The 26,317-nt window shown below is 55.6% G+C and overlaps 1 protein-coding gene across 6 annotated transcripts in view; it reads right to left on the bottom strand.

Moving 5' to 3' along the window:
• The window catches only part of SCARB1 (scavenger receptor class B member 1), an 81,936-nt gene that overhangs the window by 11,342 nt on the left and 44,277 nt on the right, over nt 1–26,317 (bottom strand). Inside the window, exons 8-13 of one of the 6 annotated variants that reach the window (XM_019467700.2) lie at nt 21,314–21,432; nt 18,375–18,448; nt 15,260–15,311; nt 13,977–14,123; nt 11,171–11,299; nt 7,200–7,337 (exon numbers count right to left, since the gene is read on the bottom strand). In XM_019467700.2, the coding sequence (XP_019323245.2) occupies nt 11,171–11,299; nt 13,977–14,123; nt 15,260–15,311; nt 18,375–18,448; nt 21,314–21,432 (521 nt within the window). In that variant the 3' untranslated portion in view covers nt 7,200–7,337. Of the gene's footprint in view, nt 1–1,147; nt 1,178–7,199; nt 7,338–11,170; nt 11,300–13,976; nt 14,124–15,259; nt 15,312–17,822; nt 18,186–18,374; nt 18,449–21,313; nt 21,433–26,317 lie in introns of those variants that run through there. The other 5 variants (XM_053901921.1, XM_053901924.1, XM_053901922.1 and 2 more) reach the window with 5 other exon arrangements.

Below are 26,317 nucleotides of genomic sequence, written 5' to 3'. Positions count from 1 at the left end.
TAAAACCGGCCGAGTTCTCCTGCCCCAGACATCGCAGGGGTGCTTTGAGGGCCGCCGGGCACGAGCAGGGGGCAGGGGAGGTGTTACTGTATAGAGTGCCTCCTGCTGGATCCCTCTGCACCCACACCTGTCCCCACTGCGACTCCCACGCAGCAGAAACAGCAATCCTGTCGCTTCCAAACTTAAAACCCGCCAGTGGTTCCCATTGTGCTTAAAATCCAAACTACAGGGCCCCGCCTGGTTGAGTCCCTGCCTAACTCGCCATCTCATCTCCCTCCCCATCCCCCACCCGCACAGCTGACCAAGCTGCAGCCACAGCCCACTGGTCTCTGGTCTGCAGGTCGCTGCCTCAGGGCCTTTGCACATGCGGTCCCCAGTTCCTAAAGTGCTCTTTTCGCGAGTCCTTCAAATCCCTCGGGAATTAGCATCAATGGCACTTCTCAGGGGACACTTCTAAAACACTTCTCATCATGCCACCTTGTTTTTATGTCTTTCCTGGCATTCATCACTCTCTGGAGGTATCTTGCCTTTTCCTGTACTTGTTTGCTGCCCCCCCCCCCCCCACCAGAACGCGAGCCTGGGAGGGCAGGGACCGCTCCCGCTTTATTTGCCCCCACACTTCTGAGGCAGAGCACATCGGTGCTCTGACACATCCAATAGGTCCCTTTCGACTGCTTTTGTGCACCGCTGGAGTCCGTGTACTTCCACGCCCAAACCCTTGGGCTGCGAGAGCCCCCCTTTGTCCTCCTGGGACGCCCCGTGGCTCGGGACACCCCTTTGTCTCAGCCGCTCCAACCGAGGGACCCAACCAAAGACAACTCCCAGGAGACACATCGCTCCCAGGAATGGAGGACCCAGTGAACACGGTCCTCTCAGAGCCCGACTCCCTCTCGGTACCCAGCAAGCGCGCGGGGGGTTCCCAGACAGTCACGGAGCGGGAATCCGTACCTCCCCTTTCACGGGTGGGCAACCCAAGGCTCAGAGAGGCCACAGTTTTTCTCTAAGGCTGCCCCGCCGCTGGACCACGACAGAGGTTGGCACCCCCTGCAGTACGTACAAAGGAAAAGCAAACATCACGTGACTCCGGTTTTCGTTTTAGGGGTGACGCTCGCCTCCAACACCCCTGGAAAGGGTCAAGGCCCCGCTGAAAATCTGAAGAATATTAAGGAAAAGCTTCCTAGGAAAAAAAAAAAAAAGGCCCTTATTAATTAATTAATTAATAAGGGCCTTTTTAAATTAATTAATTAATTAATTAATTAAATTAATTTAATTAAATTAAATTTTAATTAATTAATTAATTTCATTTTTAAGGAATCTCCACACCCAATGTGGGGCTCAAACTCACAACCCCAAGGTCAGGAGTCGCATGCTCCATCAACTGAGCCAGCCAGGCGCCCCAAAATGCCCATTTTCATAAAATGCAACTTCTTGAGGTTACAAGTTTCTTTTCTTTGTTTTTTAATTTTTCTTATGTTTGTCTATTTTTGAGAGAGAGAGAGAGAGAGAGAGAGAGAGAGCGAGCAAGCGGGGGAGGGGCAGAGAGCGAGAGGGAGACACAGAATCCGAAGCAGGCACAGAGCCCGACGCGGGGCTCGAACCCACGAACCACGAGACGATAACCCGAGCTGAAGTCAGAGGTTTAACCGACCGAACCACCCAGGCGCCCCGAGGTTACAAGCTTCGGAAGCCAGGCTGTGGCCCCAGGGAACACTCCCCCAATTTAAGGAACACCCTGAGAACCGACCCGCAGCACCTCTTAGAGCCCTGGCCTCCGAACCACCTGTGTGCACAGCTCGCCCCCCAGTGGCAGATCCTGGAATTGCCCAGAAGCCGGCGCCACTGCAGGAGGAGAGAAGGGATTTTCCGGGCAGCCCCAGGAGGGGGCACTTGATCCTCAGTGTGGAGAACAGTCCAGGCTTAAGCAAGGGATGAACCTTCTGGTAGTTCACACCTCAGAAACACCTCTCGAGCCACTGCATGGAGAAAGGACCTCGCAGGACCTGCATGGGAGCCAGGACCCGGCCGGCCCAGCCTCCAGGTGGGGGACCCCGATGGCATCCGTCAGGCTGGCCCCAAAACAGTGGGCTTGAGTGCAGCGTCCCCAGCCCTGAGCCTTTCACGTGACGCCACCAACTCTTTTGAGATCCACACTTGACCCCGCAGGGCAAGTATTAAATTATCCCCATTTTTTTTTCAGATGAGGGAAGCCACCCTCGGGATTTTATTCACGAGAACATTGCGAGCACTCAATACACTGTGGTTGAAAGAAGGACCGTCTGAGCAAACAAAGGAATTGCAGAGGACTGCAGCCATCTCAGTTAAGAATATTCCAGTTCCTGCACGATTGTAGGGACTGGGGGTCACACCACAGCCTGTTGGCATTGGGATTTGGGGCTACAGCAAGTAGAATCGGGACTTCTACTGTTCTAGAACATTCTAGCATCATCTAGGGTACAGACACAGTGTCCCTGGAATTCCAAGGCAGGGGATAGCTGAGTGAGCAGAAGTGATCGGGGAGGCTTCCTAGAGGAGAGGGCCTGGCTGGAATGGAGCCTTGGGTGATGCCAGGAGTGAGTGAGACAGGAGGGAAAGCTTCCATACAAGGGTAACGTTTATTCCATGAGCAGAGTGGGCAGATGGGAGAATGCAGGACACAGTAAGGAACAGTAAGGAACAGTAAGGAACAGTGCAGAGTTCCCACATACGGCAGGTCTCGTGGTACCTGGAGGAACATCTTTCTTTTCTTTAATTTTTTTTAACGTTTATTTATTTTTGAGACAGAGAGAGACAGAGCATGAATGGGGGAGGGGCAGAGAGAGAGGGAGACACAGAATCGGAAGCAGAATCGGAGCCATCAGCCCAGAGCCTGACGCGGGGCTCAAACTCACGGACCGCGAGACCATGACCTGAGCCGAAGTCGGACGCTCGACCGACTGAGCCACCCAGGCGCCCCTGGAGGAACATCTTTAAACTTCAGTAGTTGTGTGATTTGTTTTCCTGGATCCTGGAAAACAGGTAACTTGCCCATTGGACCCGCAAGTTGAGATACAACCGCTTTTTTTTGTTTTCAAAAGAGAATTCGTTTTTAAAAGATGAGTCAAATTTTAGAAAAGCATGAAGTTAACAGGGTTACATGGTTACAGGGGGTTAGGGTGTCGAGTGCGCGCGTGAGGGAAAAGTCTGAGCCAGGGACGCTTTTGGGGATTCCTTAGACCAAGGCCACCCTGAAGGCTGGCAAAGGGTCAGGGGCATTTCGCTCGCGGAGCCCTGGATGAAGTCATCGGATGTGTTTGGGCTCCACGGCTGCACCCAAAAAACGAATCGGCCGAAACGTGACAAAGGCATTCAGAAGGAAGTTGTTCACACGATGAGCCACGTGGAGGGCAAATCTGCTTCTTCATCCCGTGTTCCCTTGGGACACACACACACACACACACACACACACACACACACACCGGAATGCCCTCTGGATGTTGCCTTTTTTTTTTCCTTTTTTATAAGCACGTAGAGCTCTGTGCACACGTGTAAAAAAACGCGTCTGTGTTGAGGCTCAGGCCCAAGTGTCCGGTCCTCAAAGGTCATCGCACTCCGGTTCGGGAGTCCTTGGGCTCCGCTTCCCAAGGAGAATAAATGTGGGTTTGAAGGGAACCGTCTCGGAAGCCTGGACTCCCCGTGAGCTTTCGGCCTGTAGGTCTACCCGAGAGCAGGCCCAGGCCGTGGAGAACATTCTCTCCGCCCCTTTGTGAGCGCCCCGCTCCCCACCACCCGCTCTGCGGCGGGCAGACAGAGTCCACCCGCTGCCCTCGGGTCCCCACCGGAGGGACACCGAATACTGGTTTACAGAACTAATCTAAAGGTTGAGCAATCCTGCTGCAAATGGGTGACCTCCACTTTGTTGCTTTCCACACATGTGCAGGAAGGTCGAATGGACCGGTCAGCTGACACATCAGCAAAAATACTTTTTGATGACAGACGGCTCTCTGACTTTTGCTCATTACTCACGACTATAAGAATTGAGTGACACCACCATCAGGACATTCCTTCTGCCCCCCGGCTGCTTATTCATGTAAACAGGGCTTCTCCGTCTTCCATCTCCGAAGATAAGAATGGAAATGATGACAAATGTGGTCTCCTGGCAAAAAGTTTTTGTCAGTCAAGGACACATGAATTCATGGGGGAGGACGCAGAAGCCTCATTCGCCTCCACAAGAGGTGTATTTCCGGGCAAGTAAGAACCACAAGGAGATTCCACTCCGAATGACTAAAAGGTTTTAAAATACTGAGGGGCTGGCCGTTACGCAGAGCAGGTGACACTCTCATGCCTTGCTGCTCCGAAAATTATCTGGCGGAAAGTCAAGAGGCTAACCCCAGAATTGCCGTACGGCCCCTGCCAACCCCACTCCTAGGTGTTGTTCCTAATCGCCAAAAACTGGAAACACTTTTTTTTTTTTTTAATGTTTCTTTATTTTTGAGAGAGACAGAGACAGAGTGCGAGCGGGTTGGGGCAGAGAGAGAGGGGGACAGAGGACCCGAAGCGGGCTCTGCGCTGACAGCAGAGAGCCCGACGCGGGGCTCGAACCCACAAACCGCAAGATCACGGCCCGAGCCCAAGTCGGGCGCTCAACTGACTGAGTCATCCAAGCCGCCCCAAAACTGGAAACACGTCTAAATGCCCTGCGAGTCCTGACTCGCCCAAATCCCCGCGGCATGTGCAAACAGCGGGATTCTGCTCCGCAGTGAAGAGAAACAGACGGCTGGTCGGTGCAAGGCTTTGCGTGAATCCCACGACGTTGTGCCAAGAGAAAGCAGCGATCTTAAAAGACCATATACTGTGCGATTCCATTTATAGGACATTCGCAAAAAGGCAAAACTACCTGGTTGCCAGAGGTTAGGCCTCAGGGGAAGGTTTTACCGCAGAGGAGAAGCAGGAGGGAATCGGGAGGGAAAATGAAGTTGTTCGTTAAGCGGGTTGGTGGTAGTCACTCACGTGTGTGTAGGCGTTACAATTTCTGGATCTGCACACACACGTCAATTCCACTCTGCACACTGAAAACATCGTAAAATACGTATAAAAAAGGAGATGCGTTCCAATAAAGGTTTATGGCTTTGTGATAGATAACAAACGTGACCCATCGATGTTGCTGGTCAGTTGTGTACCTACAATGGAATGGCGGTCCAGCCCCCAAAAATGTGAACCTTTGTGGTCACAAGAAGAAATCAGAACACCTGTTTGCATTTCCAGAGACACTTGGGTTGCAAAGAAGTACAAGAGAATGATTAAAGGCGTATATTATACAATGTTTCGCTGAATTTCTGGGGGAGGAGGAGATACACATTAAAAAGGCATCTGACAAGGAGACCTCGTTTGTGAATGTTTTTCAGGGGGAGTATCGTCTATAGATCCCATCCGGGGACACCTGGGTGGCTCAGTGGGTTCGGCAACCGATCCTTGGTTTCGGCTTAGGTCACGATCTCACAGTTCACGAGATCGAGCCCGAGTCGGGCTCTGCGTTAAGCATGGAGCCTCTCTTTCTCTGCCCCTCTCCCCTGCTTGCGATTGCTCTCTCTCTCTCTCTCTCTCTGTCTCTCTGTCTCTCAGATGGAAAAGTAAAAAGAGGAGCACCTGGGTGGCTCAGGGGGTTAAGCGTCCGAGTCTTGATTATGGCTCAGGTCATGAGGTCACCGTTAGTGGGGCCCGAGCCCCACATTGGGCTCTGGGCTGGCAGTGCAGAGCCTGCTTGGAGTTCTCTCTCTCCACTCCCCCCACCAAACATAAATAAACATTGAAAGAAAAGGAAGAAAGAAAGGAAGAGAGAGAAAGAGAGGAAAAGAGAAAATGAAAGGAAAGGAAAAAGGAAAGAAAGAAAGAAAGAAAGACAGAAAAGAGAAAAGGAAAGAAAGGAAGGAAGAAAAAGAAGAAAAGAAAGAAAAAAGAGAAGAAAAGAAAGAAGGAGGGAAGGAAGGAAGGAAGGGACAAAAGGAGAGAGAGAGAGAGGAAAAGAGAAAATGAAAGGAAAGGAAAGAAAAAAGGAAAGAAAGAAAGAAGAAAAAAGAAAAGGAAAGAAAGGAAGGAAAGAAGAAAAAGAAGAAAAGAAAGAAAAGAAAAGAAAAAAGAAAAGAAGGAGGGAAGGAAGGGAAAAAGGGAGAGAGAGAAAGAGGAAAAGAGAAAATGAAAGAAAAGAAAAAAGGAAAGAAAGAAATAAAGAAGAAAAAAGAAAAGGAAAGAAAGGAAGGAAGAAAAAGAAGAAAAGAAAAGAAAAGAGAAAAGGAAAGGAGGAGGGAAGGAAGGAAGGAAGGAAGGAAGGGAGAAAGAGAAAGAGGCAGGCAGGCAGCAGCCCAGCCCCTAGAGAACAGCTACCAGGAAGGGGCTATTGACCAGGAAGAGCCCAGAATTTTCCAGAAGCCCCTCACTCCCCCACAAACAGGCTGTCACCGACGCCCGCTTTAACGTTTACAAAAGGTTTATTACTTCAATAGTGAATTACTTTTAAAAGACGATAAAACTCATTTCTCTGGCAGTAGAAAAGAGGCAGAGGCCTGCCCCGGACCAGACGGGACACCCACACCGACCGGGCCGGGGCCCTCGTGCGGGGCGACTCGGGGCAGGGCCCCCCGCCACCCCCACCCGGGAGCGGCCGGCTCAGTACACAGGATGACGTCAGTTTAGGCGGGAGGAGGGGGCCCCGGGCGGCCCCCGCGGCAACTCTGGGCAGATCCGGGTCGGCCCGCGGAACCAGGACAGGCCGGTCGCGGTCACGCCGCTTGCTGGGGCCCGCGTGACGCCGCCCGGCCCGCAGCCCGGGGGGCCCGCGCGCGGCCAAAGCTCGGGGCGCCCCCCCCCCCCCCCCAGGCCCGCAGGGCTTTGGCACGAGAAGTCTGCCTTCCCGGGCTGGGTCTGGGGACAGTAGTGAAAGGCGTGTCCTGCAGGGACCGGGCGTCTGGGTCGTGGCTGGTGGAGGGGGCCCCGGGGGGGGAGGGGGGGAGGCGTGAGTCGTCAGGAGCCCGGGGCCCGGCTCAGTTGGGGGAGGGGACCCGGTGCCCGCGGCACTGTGGGTCACCCGGACAGAAGGTTCCAGATGACGATGCCCTGAGTCTCCTCAGCGGCGGCTCCATCCCTGAGTGTGTCTGCGCACGCCTGCGTACTCGCGTGTGGACACGTGCCGGGGGTGTGCAGCGCGCGGACACGCGTGTGGCAACTGGGGGGGCTCAGGCTTTGGGACTGGTGGGCGGTCCGCCGAGGGAGTCCTGAAGAAGCGGGGTGCAGGGGCTGGGGAGCCGGTCCGGCTCAGTGGCCACGCTGGGCTGGCTGGTGACGTCTCTGGGACCCGGTCTGGGACCCTGTGGAGAGAGAGCGGGGGGGCTGGGTCACCAAGCCCCGCCCACACCCCCGGCCCCGCCCCCACACCCTCCCGCACGGAAACAGCCCCCTCCGTGTCCCCCTCCGCAGCGCCCACTTATCAAGCCGGAGAGGAGAAAAGCCCGGAGTGACATACAGCGTCCCCCCCCCCCCCCCCGGAACGCGGTTACGAGGCCCCCCCCCCTCTCTCACTGGACACTGCCCTCGCCCCATTTCAGAGGTGGGACAACCGAGGCCCAAAGGGACTTGCCTAACACAGTGAGAAGGGCAAGGCCGGGAATCCAGGGCTTACATGCCATACTGTTACCCAGAAACTGGAAACCACCTAAATGTCCACCGACAGAAGAAACGCACTTTTAAAATACAGTCACAGGACGGCACTGAGCCCGGACAGCTTTCACAAACAGAAACCCGAGGAAAGGAAAGCCAGCGGCAGAGTGACCCATGTGCCATGACAGCAGGGGGACAACTTTGTTAGTCGTCTCTTGTTCGTGGATATATGTATACAGACTTAGAGGGGAAAAGCCCAGGCACCAATTTCCCGGCAATGGCTGCCTCTGGGGGAAAAGGCGAACAACCAGGACGAAATGTTAACAATGCTGTTGGGGCGCCTGCGTGGCTCAGTCAACCGCTTAAGCGTCTGACTCTTGATTTCCGCTCAGGTCACGGTCCTACGGTCGTGAGTTCGAGCCCCGAATCAGGTTCTGCGTTGACAGCATGGGGCCTACTTGGGATTCTCTCTCTCAATCTCTCTCCCTCTGCCCCTCCCCTGCTCATGCTCACCCTCTCTCTCAAAATAAATAAACTTAAAAAAAAAAGGAATTGTTTTCAAAAAGTTAATATTGTTGACTCCGGGTGAGAGGGAACATCACATACTATAATTTATCTACTTTTACGGTTTTAAAAGATTTCTCAACACATCTGTTAAAGACAGCGACGTTGAGGGGCGCCTCGGTGGCTCAGTCGGTTAAGCGTCCGACTTCAGCTCAGCTCAAAGCTCGCGGTTTGCGAGTTCGAGCCCCACGTCAGTCTCTCTGTGTCTCCCTCTCCCTCTGCCCCTCCCCTGCTCATGCTCTCTCAATAATAAATGGTAAAAAAAAAAAAAAAATTAATAAAATTAAAAAAAAAAAAAAAGACAGCAATGCTGAGGAGCGCTTGGGTGGCCCAGTCGCTTAAGCATCCGACTCCAGCTCAGGTCATGATCTCATGGTTCATGGGTTCGAGCCCGGCATCGGGCTCTGTGCTGACAGCTCGGAGCCTGGAGCCTGCTTCGGATTCTGGGTCTCCCTCTCTCTCCGCCCCTCCCCTGCTGGTGCTCTGTCTGTCTCTTTCTCTCTCCCTCAAAATAAATAAACATAAAAAAAAAAAAAGAGCAACGTTGATAGGAGGCTTATCATCCGTCTCAGCCCTGAAGAAGAGAGAGGCCTCGGGGCCCAGCAGTGTGGCCAGGACACCCTGAGGGCCTGTGGCCACTTGTGCCTCATTCCCAAACCCCAAGGGCTTGCTTCTCCAGGCAGTGAAGAAAATCAACCCCTTCCCGCCCTCCCGTGTCTACCACCCCCAGGTGGGCAGGACACAAGGAAGGCTTGGACCCCTGTCCCTCTCCCTCCCTCTGGGACGGATCTAAGGCTACCAGGGTTGAGCCACATTCAAGCCAGGGGCAGGAATAGGGGGAGGGGCGGGGAGGCCAGGCCAGAGTGAGACCAGCCTTGCACCCCTCCCTTCCACCACAGAGAGACCGCATGGGGACACCCAGGGGTGCCCAGAACCTCAGCAACGTGGCCCAAAGAGTCACAACTTAAGAAAGCCTTGCTCAGAAGTACAAAGGGAAACTAATCCCAGGCTGTGACAGGGGCCCTGGTCCATCCCAAGGAAGACACATGTAACAGATCCGCAAGGAACCAGAAGGTGAACCACATTCCTCCTCTTCCTATTTCCTTCCACTTTCATTTAGCTGAGGAATGAAGACTTAGAACAGGAGAGAAATCACTGAGAAGGTAGGACAGGTCCAGGAATATTTCCCTGAAGGGTTTCCATGTACGGTTGTCTAAGATGTTCACTGCACAAAGGCACGGCAAATGGGTTATCGTGTTCCGTTTGCCAAGCCCTCTGCCCTAGAGCTGGCCAGGTCTGCCCAAGAGTGGCCGTCTTCCTTCTCGACATGAGAACACCCCTCCGGGCTAGTGGAGGCCCCATGTCCTGCTCTCTCCCAGGCAAGGCCGCCCCTCAAGACCACTCCCATGCCCAGGTACGAGGCAAGGTGGGGGGCCTCCTCCAGGGACCCAGGCTGAGGCTCCGTGCAGGCTGGGGCCACCATGCCGGGGTTCCAGGTCTCCAGGACCATGGTCACTTCCCAGGTGCCCGGCCCCCAAACCAGAGCCTACAGGGCACTGCTTTCCCCAAGTACCCCACCAGGGGCAGAGGCAGCGTCATCTGGCCTGGAGGCCGAGCAGCCTTCTGCGAGGCAGGGCACTAGAATCTCTCTAAGTCAGAAACTTCCCTAACAACTTGGAAACTGGATTCTGGGGGCAAGATACAGAGGAGACCCCAGTTTTGTTTCTGTGTTATTGGGAAGAGGGTGGGGGGACACTGGAAGGAAAGGGGGACTAGTCTCCAAGCCCGGGGGCCGTGTTCTCAGGAGGACACCCCGTGTCCTGGGTGTCCAGCCCTGGGACACCCTGACGTGCTCAGGCCCCAGCCGGGGACACAGCTGCCCCTCCCTCCGCCTCCTCGCACCTGTCAACACAAACAGGCCTGCGCTCACGACTTCGCATTTTCTATTTTCTTTCCGCCTCCGGCCCTGGCAAACGACGCCGACTGGAGGCAGCCAACTGGCCCCAAAGAGCAGGGCGGCGGCCTCCCCCTCCTTCCGTGGCTCCCAAGAAGCCTACTTCAACCCGAGCCCGCGCAGCCCCAGAAGCTCGAGGGGGCGGTGCAGTTTTGAGAAGCCAAAGTGACAGCTGTTATCAGAGGTCCAAAACCCACGTGCGTCCCAGTGACGGCATGGGACACACCTACCCTAAACCCTAGTCACCGTTTACCGAACGTCCACCTCTCACGGGGACCCCTTCGTCCTTCTTGTTTCCTGTGGGGGCGGGGGGCGTGTTTGTGCGTCTGTTTTTGCTGCGTCTGGCCAAGCTACCCTCTCGGGCTGAATCCTGGGTACCCAGTCGGTGCCCACTTGGTGCTTACGTTCTTTCTTTCTCGGTCAGTTCTCCCAGATGTATTGAGACTCGTGTTTCTCAAATGTTGGATCGTCCGCATCAGAATCCCCTTGTCGTGGGGGTGGGGTGGGGGGCAGGGGGGGGTCCATGAAAACACAGATCCCGGGGCTCCATCCGTGTGACTCTATTCCAGGGCAGGGGGGCGGGGGGGGGGGGAGTTCTAGAAGGATGTGCAGGGGTCTCAATGTCTCAATTTTGAGCCAACCGCTTAAATTCCCAGAGGAGTCCACTGCACCAGAGGTCTGAGAAGCACCTGTGGCCTGAGCCCGGACCCTACGTTTCTAAGACAACCTGGGCAACGACCACGTCAGCCCGTGGAACGCGATCGCCCTCCACCGTCCCCTACCACGCCGGGGGCCAAAGAAACTGCCATGCACTGCTCCTCACGTCAGAAGGGCGGGTTCCCCACCCGCAAAATCTACAAGTACGAATTTACGGTCTGCAGACACCCCAGGAGAAGTTTAGGCTGAAGAAACGGGTGAGGCCCAAAGTGGGTCAAGCCGCCAGAGTTCTATTTGCTACGGGAGGGGAGGGGAGGGGAGGGGAGGGGAGGGGAGGGGGGGAGGGGCGAGGCGTTACCTGGTACCCACCTACAATCTTGCTTCTTGCAGCACAGAGCCCTTGGGTGCTGATGTCATCAGGGATTCAGAATAGGCCTGAATGGCCTCCTTATCCTTTGAGCCCTTTTTACTACTACTCCAAAATAAATAGCATTTCTCCTAGAAGATAACCAAGCTAATTTATAGTTGACTCCGCAGCCAAACGCAAAAGGTTCTTCAATCGCCGAAAAGCAAAGAGCGGGGTGTTAAGTCCAACAACCGTTAACGACCAGAGAGGCTGAGATTGGGGGTGGGGGGCGGGGAGTGGGTGCCCTTCACCAGAGACAGAAATGCGGGTATCTTCGGGAAACACGCCTGGTCGGACAGACTAGCCACGCAGGAACAGGGGCTGTCGGCCCGAACGTTCAGGCTTTGGACGGGAGCCAGGGTGGGGAGACGGGCCACGGTGGACAGGGCGTATTGGCCAAGAACCCGCGGGCTGAGCAGGTGGCGTTTTAAAGGGACCAGAAACAGCTTGGCTATTTGAAAAGAACAACTTGAGAAGAAAAATTTCTCGGCAATTAAAATGTGCTGAGTTCACCAGCATGTGATGATGATTATTTTCTTAAAATCAGGACAAATCACATAAAACCACGGAAGGCCTAGGGGCGCCTGGGTGGCTCAGTCGGTTAAGCGTCCGACTTCAACTCAGGTCATGATCTCAGAGTCTGTGAGTTCGAGCCCCGCGTCGGGCTCTGTGCGGACAGCTCAGAGCCTGGAGCCTGTTTCGGATTCCTTGTCTCCCTCTCTCTCTGCCCCTCCCCCGCTCATACTCTGTCTCTCTCTCCTTCGAAAATAAACATTAAAAAAATAAAAAAAACACGTAAGGCCTAATGCCTGCTAAGTTCCCCCGCAAAAAAAAATACATAATGGGATAAATTTCCATTATTTGGCCTCCAGTGACACCTGTAGGGACTGCGTCCCCAGTGAAAACAGACGTCCTTACTGGGTCCGAGGGCGGTGAGGCCTGGAGGCCTGGAGGGAAGGGGCCTGAGCCAGCGATTTCACACGTGCTTCCTCATTCTCCTTCCCCCTCTGGCTTCCGACGGACACTTAGGAGACAGAGAGGACAGATCTAGCCAGTCCACTGGGTCCCCTGGCTGTGACAGGACACCTTCACTGCTGGAAGCACCCAAGGAGGGATCCACAGGCTGGGAGCCTTGGCTTCTGGTCCCCTCCACCCTCCTCGCGGAAATCAGTCAAAAAACTATAGGGGGTTTCCTTGCGCTCCCTAGAGCACGAGGTCTGCTCAGCCCGGTCTCCCTGGGCCCCCAACAGGCTGCTTACACCCCTCGATCACCAGGGACTCAAACACCAGAGCACTGGCACGATGAGAGCTCCGGGGCCTTGGCACCCTGGCACCAGGGCCAACCTTTCCCCCTAAAGGATGGGGAATTTGGAAGGCACATCGGGTTAAGGGTCCGAAACCTATCTTAGGAGCCTGGGAAGGTTTATCGTTGCCCCCAGCGAGCAAGCAAGCGTGCAAGCCACCCCCCAAAAAGAGGAGAAAACAGAAGAGTTGTTTGCCAAAGCTGAAGCAAGAAGGCAGGTGCTGCGGGGGCCCAAGGCCCCTCCCACACGCCTTGCCCATCCCCGCCTCAGGGCCTTTGCACTGGCTGTTCCTGTGCTTGAAGCACTCCTTCTGTGACTCTGTGCTGACTGCCTCATTAGCATTCACATCTAAGCCTAAATTCTGCCTCTTCGGGGAAGGCTTTCCGGATGCTCTCTATAGCTGTCCCCAGCCCTCTTGAATACAATGCTCCCTGGTCCAGTAGCCACATAGGGCTGTTAGGTCTTTTAAGTGGGGTGAGTCTAGGGGCGCCCGAGTGGCACAGCCAGTTAAGTGTCCAAATCTTGATATCGGCTCAGATCACGGTCTCACTGTCAAGAGATCGAGCCCCGTGTCAGGCTCCATGCGCTGGGCACAGAGCCTACTTGGGATTCTCTCTCTCTCTCGCTCTCACCCTCTCCTATCCCTCCCCTGCTCTCTCTCTCTCAAAATAAATAAACATTTAAAAATAAATAAATAAATAAATAAATAAATAAATAAATAAATAAATAAGTAAATGGGGTGAGTCCGATTCAAGACCTGCCATAAGTGTTAAAACACACAGCAGATTTTAAAGACAACGTAAAAAAAAATAATGTAAAATACAGTTAAATTTGTATTTTTCATGTTGATTGCATGTTCATACGGCCATATTTCGGGCCTATCCGGATTAAACAAAATCTAGGATTAAATCGATTTTTTATTGGATGGGACGACTAAAAAATCTAAATTTCCAATCCCGGATGCGGCTCACGGATTTCTAGCGGACAGCGCTAACCTGTCACGTGTCCCGCCACCTTTATCATCGGCGGAGTGATCTTTTCTATTTACTTGGTCGTCTTCTGTCTCCCCAACAGGGAAGCCACGTGCCCCCAGGGCGGGACCGTGTCTGTCTCGTTCACGGCCGTGAACCTGGCACCCAGCAGGTGCTGACTTGACGAGCAAACCATTCAAGGACCAGGTCTCACGACCAGAGCCCACCCAAAGCCCCTCCAAGGGAGGGTCCCCAGGCCTCCCGGGACAGGCAGAAAAAAAGTGGTAAATGCGGGACGCGAGTGAGGCAGAGACGCAGGGCAGCTCCCCTGCCCCAGGCAGAGACATGGCACCGCTGCCCAAGGCGGGCTCCAAGCTGAGGGCGTCTGCGGGAGCGACTGGAGGAACGGCCGGGCGAGCCCATCCGAGTCCCGCTTACCCCGACAGGCGAGCAGGGGGCCGTTCGGCCCGGGCCTCCCTCCAGCCGCCACCTACCTGGCTCCGGATCTGGTGGATGATGGGGATGAACAGCAGGACGCAGCCCAGCCCGACGAGGACGTACTGGGCATAGTGTAGCACACTGGGCACCAACACCAGCTGGGTGTAGAAGGTCTGCAGGGGCTCACCTTCCATTGCCCCGCTCTGGGGATGGAGAACAACAGACTAACAGGCTGGGCCGCACTCGGCAGGCCCCGGGACACGGAGGCCACGCCACGCCCTCCAGGCCCCCCGCCCCTTACCCGTCTCACGGCCGCCCCCCTCCCAGAGCTTGTGATGGAGCCTGCGGGGGCCTCCGTTCCCTCGGGGCCCCACGCGGGACTACATTTCCCAGACTCCCTTGCAGCCGGACAGGGCCACGTGATCGTGTTCCGGCCAACAGGAGGCGGGCCCAGTATGCCGCGACTTCCGGCCCGGCCCATAGACACCTGCCCGCGGATTCTCTAGTTCTCTGTCCTAACTCCCTGAAGGTGACGGGCTCTGAGGCTCCCCGGGAGGGCGGGGCCATGAGGCAGAGCTCCGCCTCCCACAACCGGCCCAGCCTGTGAGGTGAGCTCTGCCTGATTGAAAACAAGCTGGCCATGGAAACCAATTTGACAATAAATTTCATAGATTGAAAAAAAAAAAAAAAAAAAAAAGAAAGAAAACAAGCTGGCCAGAAGGAACCCTGAAAAGCTGGGAGGAGAGAAAGTTCAAGGGAAAAGCTGATACCCTAGGGGGCGGCTGGGGGGCTCAGTTGGTTAAGCATCCAACTTCGGCTCTCTGGGCACGATCTCAAGGTTCGTGGGTTCGAGACCCGACGAGGGCTTAAACCCTGGCGCTTGCTTCGAATTCTGTGTCCCTGTCTCTCTGCTCCTCCCCCCCCCCCCCCCCCCCCCCCCCGTCCTCTCTCTCTCAAAAATAAACATTAAAAAGTTTTTTTAAAAAAAGAAAAGCTGACACGCTGAAAAGCAACTTCCTCCCTCTCCGGAGAAGTGGTCAAGTGCATTTACAAAATTACACCCTGGGCCAGATAGAGCTTCACATTTTCATGCAGCTTCTGTCTTCCTCACCTCAAGTGATCCTTTCAACTCCGTGGGATAATTGATACAAAGCGCTTGGACCTCAGGAAGCTTCTAACAGATGGTTTTATAGCCCCCCCCCCCCCTTCCAGCTCCCAGCCCAGCCTCCCCTCCTCCACAAACAGCCCCTCTCCTGCAAAGCCCACACCGGCCCCTCCCTGGGGTCCCAGACACCACGCCCAACGGTTCCCCCGCAGGCAACGTGAGACAGCCTCTCACCTCCTCAAACCACATCAACGGCAGGACTACTGGCTCGATCTTCCCTGTTTGTCTGGAAATAAGACCAAAACATTGTGAGTTTTGTCAGCATGTTTTTTATGTCAGGCAGCTTTGGACATGTGATCGTAGGGTCCAGATCAGCAGGGATTTGATTTTGCAAGGACTGGATTGGTGCCGGCTTGAGAGAGGGGTATTTCCTGGCAGGGAGCAACTCGGCGATCTGCTCACGTCTTTTTGAATTAAAAACTCACGTCACCTACAGGGTGGGGGGCCGGGGGGACTGCCAGCGACCTGGCTGATGCCCACCGGTGCCTTTTAGAAACAAAAGCCCACACTAATTCGGGATGGTAATGCACCCAGCACCTCCTGCTTTCCTTTGGAGAGTCTGGAGGCTGGGTCCACGCCAGAGGGTGTCTACGTGACCAGGCCCCAATAAATACCCTGGGCGCTGAGTGCCTAATGGACTTCCCTGGTAGAAGACACTTCGCATGCGTTGTCACAACTCAATGCTGGGGGAATTAAGGGCGTCCTATGTGACTGTCCCAGGAGAGGGTTCTGGAAGCTTCTGCCTGGCTCCCCCAGACTTCACCCCACGCACCTTTTCCTTCGCTGATTTTGCTTGACTCCTTCCTCCGTAATCAATCACAGCCACGAGTACAACTATGTTCGGGGTCCTGGGTGTCCCCCCACTGAATCATCGAACCGGACGGTGGTCTGTCTTGGGGTCCCCCCGACACAGCACTGACTAGCTGTGTGACCTTGGGCACGCGACCTACCCTCCCTGTGTCTCCTCCGCCAAGTGGGGACTGCACTGGCACTGAATGCGGCCCCGTGAAAAGTGCTCAGAAGAACACCCACCCTATAGAAACCACTCCAAGCTCGTTACTGTCGTCGCTGTTGTTCGTTACCAGCAAACAAACGGGCCAAAATATTCTTCAGCTTCACCGTTTTGGGGTCTGCTTAAAGAAGGCACAGCCGGACGGAGGGGAAAGGGGACCCACCAGGGGGACAGAACCAGAGTCGGCACGAATGGCCAAAATCCTTCAGTCACCACTCTCAGAACTCTCTCGGGCCGCCTGAGACACAGAGTGTCGTGCAGGGCAACGAGTTTATACGGCACCCGCCGCGGAGGCGACACACAGAAAACACTAGAGAAACACAACAGGAAGTCCACGCTGGCCCCTTCTTATTTGAGTTTGTAGGAACTGGTGTAAGTTCAGGGCAAAGAGCACGCAACCCAGCTGTCTGGATCTTGCGAGGATGGGGCGCCAGAGTCCCCCGGACGAGCCGCAGCGAAACAGCTCTCTGTGCGGGCAGCTGTGTCTCCGGCTTTTTCCCACGGCCAGTGGCCCTCGGGGCTGGCGGGAGGCACCGCTGTTAGACCGGTTCCCTCAAGGCCAGAAGGAGTGGGGGGGGGGGGGGTCAGACAGCTGTGTCACCCAGCACCCAGAGGCCCAGAGAGGTCAGGTCAGGGTAGAGGCCCGGGAGTCCCCACCACGCAGAATCCAGCGGCCCCTGGGGGTCCTGCTGACTTGAGCAACGTTGTCGGGGATTCAAATTCACTTCCCACAGGTGAAAGTTAAGAGAGTGCTGGTTAAAATCCAGATTTTGAGAAACGCCTTTGAAAATGCACCCGATGGGGCCCACAGCCGGCGCGAGTCCCCTGGTGCTGGGGAGGGGCGGGTCCTGGGCCCCATCCCCACCGGCCTGCCCGGCTTCTCCTAGTCACCTGCTGGCCCCCCCACGAAGTGATGCAGGCCCCAGAGCCGGAGCTCCGGGGTCAGGGGGAGGGCAGGCGCCTGGTGAACCCCCTGTGCCATTTCACCACCTAGCACACCCTCGGACAGCCCCCAAACACCCAGATAAAAAGCCAGGGCGGGAGCCTAAGAGAGGAGCATGTTCTTTCCAGCTGAAAGGCATTTTACAAAGCCGGCGAGATAGATGCTCACATTCCTGCAGCCCAGGAATCTTTGTAGGGGAAGCTTTTTTTAATGAAACTATTCCAAATATGCGTAAAGAAACAAAACAAAACAAAACACAGAAGCCAGACCCCACCACCACGACTAAACCGGCGCAGCCCCTCGCCCAGCCCCCTCGTTCCAACCGCAGCTGGCGAGGATCGTGGGGGCCCGACGGCTCCCACGCTGCCGGCGGGAAGGCCGACCGGGCAGCTGCCGTGCAAAACAGCAACTCCAACGCTGAACGCAGAGTTCCCGCGACGCCCGGCGAGGGATCCGCCCCCACGTGTCTGCCCCAGGGAATCGAAAGCGTGTGCACCCACCGGCAACATATACGGGCACGTTCGCTACTCACGACGGCCAAAAGCGACAGAGACCCAGATGCCCCTCAACTGAGCGAGAAAACACGCCGTGTGCGTCCAACGGAACAGGATTCGGCCATAAAACGGAAGACGCTCGGACACCTGCTACGCCTCGGATGAGCCCCGACGCCGGTGAGAGACGCCAGACGGCAAAGGCCACGGCTCCTACGCTTCCATTTATGGGACGTTTCCGGCACAGGCAAATCCAGAGGCACGGAAAGTAGGTCAGGGCCTGCCAGGGGCTGGGGGAGGCGGGGGGCGGCTGCTAACGGACACGGGGTATCTTTGGGGGTGACGGACTGCGACGGCCCTGCGCGACTCCACGGATCTGCCTCCAGTCACCGGGTTGTACGTTTGAAAAGGGTGAGCGTAACGGTATGTGAATTGTATCTCGGTAAGGCCACGATGCGACACGGAAATAAAGCGAAACAGAAAGGAATATCAGGGCTTAAAATATTCCTCCCACAAAGGGAAGAGTCACACTTTAAAATGCCTGTTGGGTGAGTTTCCATTTTCAAAGACTTGCTTTTGCCAGGATTTAATTTTTTTTTTTTCCCCAGTTTTCTGTTGAGTGGGAAACCGCTTGGACAGAAGAGTCTGCTGAATCTGGGGGACAGATGTTAAGACAGAAAAAGCGGGGGTTCCGGGGCGGGGACCAGCCGGCACATCCGGGAGGAGCGTCTCCCTCCCCACGTGCGGGGTCCCTGGGGACGTGTCCCCCCCCCCCCCCCCACCCCAGTCCCAAGTCCCGGCCCCCAAACAAGCCACGCGGCCCCTCCTCCCGGACCCACTCACCCGATGCCTTTGATGGCCTTGACGTACAGGCTCAGCTGTAGTTTCACAGAGCAGTTCATGGGGATCCCGGTGACCTGTAGGAACAGCACGGTGAGGGGCCCGGGTTCGCGCCCCGGGAAGCCCCCAAACCCGCGTCCCTGGTCCCGCTCAGAGCGCAGGCGTCAGGGCTGAACTGCCGGGGCACCGGGGCCTCCCCGCTGGCTCCAGGCCCTTTCGGGGGGTGGGGGGGGGGGGACACAAGCTTCCCCGAAGGCTCTTGTGCCCACGACGCTTCTCTGAGTGCACAGTGACGTTTGCCACTGGTTGCCCACCCCTCCCCCCTCCTCCAGACCAAACAACACAGATTTGCATGTGAATAAAGCCGCTCTCCATCACACAACTTGCCCTGACCGTCTCAAACCTAATGTTTTATCCTTGTGTTCACTTTTATGGCTGCCGCCTTCTTTTTTTCGAGAAATTTGTAATTTCCGACGCGAGGTGGTGACCGGAAACTTCCTCTGTGCCGAAACCTACCCTTTTCTTCTAAGAGAGGAGTTTTTAAAGCGGTAAGCAGACAGCAGGAGAAGCGACACACACATAGGCCCCAACTCAGGGAGGTGGCTCCCGAAGAGGAAAGGGACCGAGGTTGGAGGTCGGGAGGCCAGAACTGTCGCCTCTTAGCTGAGGCCTGGTTCTTCATCTGCAAAAGGGGCTCTTTCCCGCCACCTCACTGCAGGGCGAAATAAGGGATGGAAAACAGCCACACTCGGGGCCATAAACGCTTGCGTGACGATCACGCACATTGGGGGAAAGGGAAATATCTTCCATGAAAAGTAGGCCTTCCGGGCCCCGATGGCCCAGAGGGACAGCGCAAAGGCCGTGCTCCCAAGAAGAGCTTGGACCCAAGAACCGGCAGGCTGGGAGGGAGTCCACCCGCGGGTGGAAAAGTGATGAGGCAGCAGGCCGGAGGCTGTCCTCCTCAGAGAGGCCTGCTGGCCGGGCTGGTCGGCGGCTGGTGTCCGGGAACCTGGATTTCGGGAGCCCCCCCCCACTCCCTAACTGATGAGGGGGGCTCACTGTGCCTGGACTGTTTGTACAAACACTGTGATTTATGCCGACCATCAGTCTCCCCGCGGGAGTCTGGAAGTTCGGGAGGTACCAGGCAGAGGGTGCCGCTGGGAACAGTCCCCGGTGAACACCCAGGGCGCTGTCTCTAACGGGCTTCCCTGGGGGATGATTCACCGCACTGCTGGGGGAATTAAGTGTGTGCTGTGCGGCCCCCCTGGGAGACGGTACTCCGTGTCCTTTCTCTGCAACAAATCACAGCCGTGATTTCCACCATATGCTGAGTCTGGGAGTCCTGCTAGCAAATCGTCAGACTCGAAGGTGGTCTCGGAGACCCCGAAATGTTAAGACGATGTGGAAAAGCCTTAGCATTCCTTTCTTTTTTTTTTTTTTTACATTTTTTTAAATGTTTATTTTCGAGACAGAGAGAGACAGAACATGAGCGGGGAAGGGGCGGAGACAGAGGGAGACCCAGAATCCAAAGCAGGCTCCGGGCTCCGAGCGGTCCGCACGGGGCCCGACGCGGGGCTCGAACTCACGAACCGTGGGATCGTGACCTGAGCCGAAGTCGGATGCTTAACCGACTGAGCCACCCAGACACCCCGAGCCTTAACATTTCTAACAAGAAAGAACGAACTTCAATGGAACACATAATATATTAACATTAATTACTACCAATTTAATTAACGAATACCATTAAATTAACCTCATTAAAATTCACTAGATATTAGCACAGGACATGAGGTGGGGGCGTCAGAAGGCCTGTGTTTGGACTCAGCTTTGCCACTTACTTATGCCCACTTATCAAACCCGTACCTACTGAGTTCCTCTATGCGAACGGCTAGAAGTCAAGCGATGAACGGAACACAATGGATCTTTCCTCTGTGGAGCCAACGATCCCGTTTATTAGTTGTATCACGTGACCTACCTGGGCCACAGTTTCCCCATCTGTACAATGGGAGGAGCAGTGCTCCCTGCCCAGATAATTGTGCAAATTTACTGCGTTACTGCATGTGAAAGTATCCGGCTGGTGTCTGGACCATAATGAGTGTGCAAGCACTATTTGCTGGAGGTGAAGTACATGTAGTCACGGTTGACTTAACCAGCCTGGGTTCTTAGTGAAAAGAGAGAGACAGTTGACTTAACCAGCCTGGGTTCTTAGTGAAAAGAGAGGGGGGCGGGGCAGGGGGAGAAGGTGGAGTGCCAGGAGCTGGTGAACGGAGTCAGGAGCTCCGAAAATCCGAGGGGTACGCAGAGAAACGACGTGGAACGGTGTCAGGCAGAAGAGGTTTGAAAAAGGCCTGTCCGGAAGGCCACGAGTGTCCATGCAGGAGACAGAAACCCGCAGGATTTTTAATCAACAGTGAAGGCCGCCAGGTCCAAATGGGCACCTTTTACAGTGACAGCGATACTAGGAGATAAGGCAATCAGGTAAAGATAGGCCCACGGGAGGGCCACCTCTGTGGGCCTGCTACCCTCTTCTCTTGGTCCCCACCTGCAGACAGAATGTCACAGAGGACAAATTCCCCAGAACCCAACTTATCTACAAGATATTCCAGGCTCTTGTCGGGACCTAGACATCTTTATGACATATTGGCACAGTCAGAGGGCTCTTCTGGCTAACTCCTATGCTGATAATACTAACTGATTTACTGTCTTATGGTCCTTTCAGAAAGACAATTCCCTTGTGACGAAATAATGAATCCCTTGAACTATGGAGTCAGGGCAAAGTAGGGACTTCTGACAGCTTGACATTCCAGAAGCTATCAATGCCAAGGAAAGCCAGGCTTCCCATCACCCCCCTACCCCACCACCAGAATAGCTCTGTGCCTGGGGGGAGGGAAGGGGGAGAAGCTGGCATCCCGCCCCCCACAGGCTGACAGGCAAGGGCTCACCGGGTGGACGTCCAGGAATAAGGAATGTTCCTCTGGGTTGGGGTGGAGGCCAAGCACCGCCTCTGCCAGCATCGGGTCGGCGTTGTAGAAGTGAGGGTGGGAGAGAAACAAGGGTGCATCTAGAAGGCAGAGGGGCGGAGAGAAGGGGGGGCATCAGACAAGGGAGAGCGTCAGCACGTCCAAGGCTTGCTTTCGTGCCAGGCTCACGGGATGAAACAGAGCCGCTGCCTACAGAGCCCGCGGATGATGACAAAATGCAAACGACAATAACTAGACAGAGAGAATCCCTTCATCCGGCCTGTAAATGCCTGTCAAGTGCCCAAGAGATGCCAGGCACTGGGAAGAGACGAGCCCTGTGTCCCAGGGATGGGAACGGAGGAGCTGCTGACGTGGGTGAGGAGGTCACAGGAAGGAAAGGAGGATGGTTAAAATATGCCAGGCAGGGAAGGCCAGGGAAGGACATTTCAGGGGGAGGGTTTGGCAGAAGCAAAGGCGGGGAGGTGGGGAAATGCACATGGAGCAGACAGGGCGTGGAGGAGAATTACAGGAGTTGAGGAGAGAAAGGTAAGTCGAGGCCAGATCTGGACTTGGGTGGGGAAGGGGTATCCCGATCGCCAAGCCAAGCAGCCCAGGCTGTATTCTGCAGGCAACGCGGCAATCATCGGAGACGCTGAGGGGTGCACGCCTGCGGCCAGGTCTCCCTAACGTAATGGGAAGGAAGGAGACGCACCTGCTTCGTTTCTCCTCTCCCAGCAGCCGGTGTGAGGGACGGAAGCCAGCGAGTGTGAACAGGGACTGACTCGGGCCCCTCCGTGAGAGCAATTCACACCCAGAAACATGAGGCTGAACCTCCCCATCAACTGATCGAGCAAGGCAAACACCAACGCATCCTCGTATGCTCAGGACAACGTACAAAGGGCCTGACGGACAATGAGTTGACGAGGAAAAGAATGAGTCTCTCTCAAAAACCCACGAGGATCCAGAAGAGGCAAATCCTACAGACAGAATGCAGACTGAGCTCGCCAGGGGCCGGGGGAGGGGAGATGGAGAGTGGCTGGTAATGGGTATGGGTCTCTTTTCGGAAGGATGAGAACATTCTGGAACTAGACAGAGACGGTAGGTGCACAATATTGTAAATGTGCTAAATGCCACTGAACTGCATTTTTTTTTTTACATTTTTAAAAATGTTCATTAATTTGACAGAGGGGTGGGGACGGGCAGAGAGAGGGAGACAGAGGATCTCCGTGCTGATAGCAGACAGCCCGATGCGGGGCTCGAACTCACGAAACGTGAGGTCATGACCTGAACCGAAGTCGGACACTTAACCGACTGAGTCACCCAGGCAGCCCTGGACTGAACATTTTTAAATGGTTAATTTTAGGGGCTCCTGGGTGGCTGAGTTGGTGACGTGTCTGACTCTTGATTTTGGCTCTGGTCATGATCTCGTGGTTCGTGAGTCTGAGCCCCAAAGTGGGCTCCGTCCGGACAGGGCAGAGGCTGCTTGGGATTCTCTCTCCCCCTCTCTCTGCCCCTCCCCTGCTGGTGTACTCTCTCTCAATATAAATAAATAAACTTTTAAAAAATAAAAAAAATAAAAATCTTTTAAAAAGACAGATGGGCGAGGGGCGCCTGGGTGGCTCAGTCGGTTGAGCGTCGGACTTCGGCTCAGGTCATGATCTCACGGTTCGTGAGTTCGAGCGCAGCGTCGGGCTCTGTGCGGACAGCTCAGAGCCTGGAGCCTGCTTCACATTCTGTGTCTCCTTCTCTCTCTGCGCCTCCCTGACTTGTGCTCTGTCTCTCAAAAATAAATAAATGTAAAAAAAATAATAAATTAAAAAAAAAAAAAAAGATGGGCGCTGGAAAGGCCTCTTAGCACCGACAGAGACTCTGCTAGGGGTACCTGGAAGGAGGGTAAGGGACTGGGAAAGCACGAAGCCTCTCTCCCACGTCGGCCAATGTCACTTAAAGCCACCTCCTGGGACCTTCGAAGCTACCTTGAGCACCCCACCCCCAGAGACAACATCCCACAATTCGGAAAACCTCATTTCCCATTCTCCCATCTCTGCCGTGAAACGACCAGAGCAAACACGAGGACCCCATGTTTACAGACGGCAGAAGCGAGACCCTCAGTAAGGGGGGCAGTCACCTCGTCAGGCCCTTGAGGGTCGCAAATCTCAAACAAGCCCCCGCGTGCGTCCAAGCCTGGGGAAACCTAAAGTGGGTGAGACCAACGTGCCATCACTTGCTTCGGACGCTAAGCACGCTTGATTTTTCCTGGCAAGCACACATGCACGTGACCCTTTCTATTTGATTTCCAAACGGCACAGGCAATGAGTGGTCAGCCATTGACAGCTTTGTGGTGCCCCCAGCCAGACGGAAGCCCAGGATCGCCACAGATTAGGACTAAGAGGCTCTGCTGAGCAAGTCTGAGGACCTTACACAGCACGGAAGTCTGAGGAGCCGAGAGTCATGATCTGGGTGCCGGTTACACGGGTCCGTGCGCTTTGTGGAATTTCAAACTGCACGTGTTGCTTGGGGACCTCTCGGTACACGTGTTCATTTCAACACAAAAGGGAGAAATCTTATTTATACCTATGTTTTAATTCCCTTGCGCTTTTTTTTTAAGTTTATTTATTTATTTGGGGGGGGGGCGGAGGAAGAGAGAGAATTCCAAGCAGGCTCCACGTTGCCAGCACAGAGCCCCACCTGGGGCTCCGACCCACGAACTGGGAGATCATGACCTGAGCCCGTATCAAGACTGGGACACTCAGCCCACTGAGCCACCCGGATGCCCCTAAAATTCCCTTGCACTTTTGAGGTCGTTTGGGCAGATGTGCTAAGATGAGACCGTGCCAACCTCGTCCCTAGCCTTCCCGAGCGGATGGACATACGGTCTGCGCCTGCCGGGCACCCACTCTTTTTTCTGCAACCTAGACCCCAACCCTGGAACCAGCCCGCCCCTCACAGGCTAGGCGAGTGCTGGCCCCACCCACGGAATCAGGGGCTGAGCATGTGACACAGCCTGGCCAATCGGCATAACCCTTGGCCACGGTGATTGGGTCACAGCTGGCCGTGGATCCAAGGTGGACCAATCAGGGTGAACCCTGGGAGCTTTTGCAGGATGAGGAGGTCTTCTGTGGCCCCCTTTGTGCAGGACGCCCAGAGGGGAGCAGGGGAGCCTGGGGCCCGAGGGGAGAGCCCGCCTGGCAGCAAAGCCAGCCCGGAAGAAAACCGAGCTGGCACACGGGGCGGAAGGCAGCTTCCGACGACAGCTGATCTCTGGAGCCATGCCCACGGACCCCACTGAAGGAAGAATTCAACAGAGGGCAAGGCCAGGGGGGCTCACACAAGGCCACGACAGAGGGCATTTCCAGCCCCCAGCTCTAAACCCGTCACCTACCGAGCACCCCATTCTGCCTGAGCTTGGGGACGTCGTCCAACCCGCAGACAGTCCTTCCCTCCCACAAACCCTGCTGCAAACCACCCCTCTCGGATCCCCATCTCCAGCTGGAAATGCGGCTTCGGCCCCCCACAGGCCCCCAGGAGGCAAGACCCAGTCATGTGAGGAGTGGTTTCTCGTCCCACCAACCGTGTGACCTCGGGCATGTCCCAGCCCTGAGCCCCAGTGTCCTAAGTGCAGGATACACCCACACACCCGTACCTTCAAATGCTCCACACCAGCCACAGTTCTAGAAGCTGAGGACAGAGCCCTGCCGAGAACACTTACAGTCTAGTGAAGGACACAGACCGTAAATAAAACAAAACACGCAGTCAGGGATTTCAGGGAGTGCCGAGCACCAAGAACGCAATCAAGGGTGAAGTGACAGAGAGCGGCTGGCGGGGGCAACTTCAGCATGGAAATCAGGGCAGGCCACCTGGAGGAGGTGGCATCTGACCAGACCAAAAGGAAGGGGAGGGAATGATCCACGTAGATCCACGTGGATATCTAGGGAAAGGACTCTGCAGGCAGGGGGACAGCTGATGCAAAGGGCCTGAGGTAGGACCAAGCTTGACAGACTCTAGAAACAGGGAGAAGACGACGGGGCTGAAGACTAGTTGGTGGGGGAAGCAGAGGAAGAAACGATGTCAGAGAAGCTGGCACGGGCCACATCCCGCAGAGCACAGAGACCAGGGTCAGGGCTCCGGCATACGTCTCGGGGGAGCTGTTAGACATTCGAAGCAAAGGGCTGGCTGGCAATCCGTGTTTTGGAAAGGTCCCTCGGGCTGCTCTCTCGAACAGCATCCAACACACCTTTCCACAACGACGAACATGTCGTCCTTCTGTGCTGGCCGTCCTGTACGGAGGTCACCAGGCACACGCGGGTGGTAAACATCCGAAAGGCGGCCAGTGCGACTAAGGCACCACCTTTTCAACCCGGTTGCGTTCAAACCCGTTTCGATTTACGTAGCCCCGTGGGGCCAGTGGGGAGCGACCGCACCGGGCAGACTGGGGAACAGTTGGTACGTGGGGTGACGGCAGTGCGACGTGGCGGGGGCCAAAGGGAGGGGCCCGGACCGCGGGGAGGCGGGGTCCCGGGAGGGAGGACGGACCCCCTTCACTGCTCCATCCACAAGCAGAGGCTTCCTCTCCTCCCAACACGGGACAAAGGGCCCTTCCCACGAGGCCGCGTCCTCAAGGCACGTCTCCTGGTGTGGCAGGCACAACGAGGCCCTCCCCAAACACGTCCGTGGAGCCCGTGAAAACGTTAGCCTCCCACGGCCAAGGGGACCAAAGGACGCAGGTGGAATTAAGGCTGCTAATCGGCTAGCCTTTAACTCAGGGCGTGTGGCCCGGATTACCCCCCGGGGGGCCCGGGATGGTCTCCGGGGTCTTCAAACTGGAAGAGGGAAGCAGGAGAGATGTGGGATCAGAGATGATCGTGGATGTGGGGCCAGAGACACGTGGTGTCGCTGGCGGTGAGGCTGGAGACGGGGGCCAGGAACCAAGGGATCCCGGGGGCCTCCCAAGGGCACAGCGGCCCGTGGCTCCCCCCTCGAGCGTCC

Source organism: Panthera pardus, unplaced genomic scaffold (assembly GCF_024362965.1).
Source record: "Panthera pardus isolate Hobbes unplaced genomic scaffold, ASM2436296v1 HiC_scaffold_15, whole genome shotgun sequence".
NCBI classification, from domain to species: Eukaryota; Metazoa; Chordata; class Mammalia; order Carnivora; family Felidae; genus Panthera; species Panthera pardus.
Note: the sequence above shows the minus strand (reverse complement) of the source record. Positions and strands in the feature narration are given on the sequence as shown.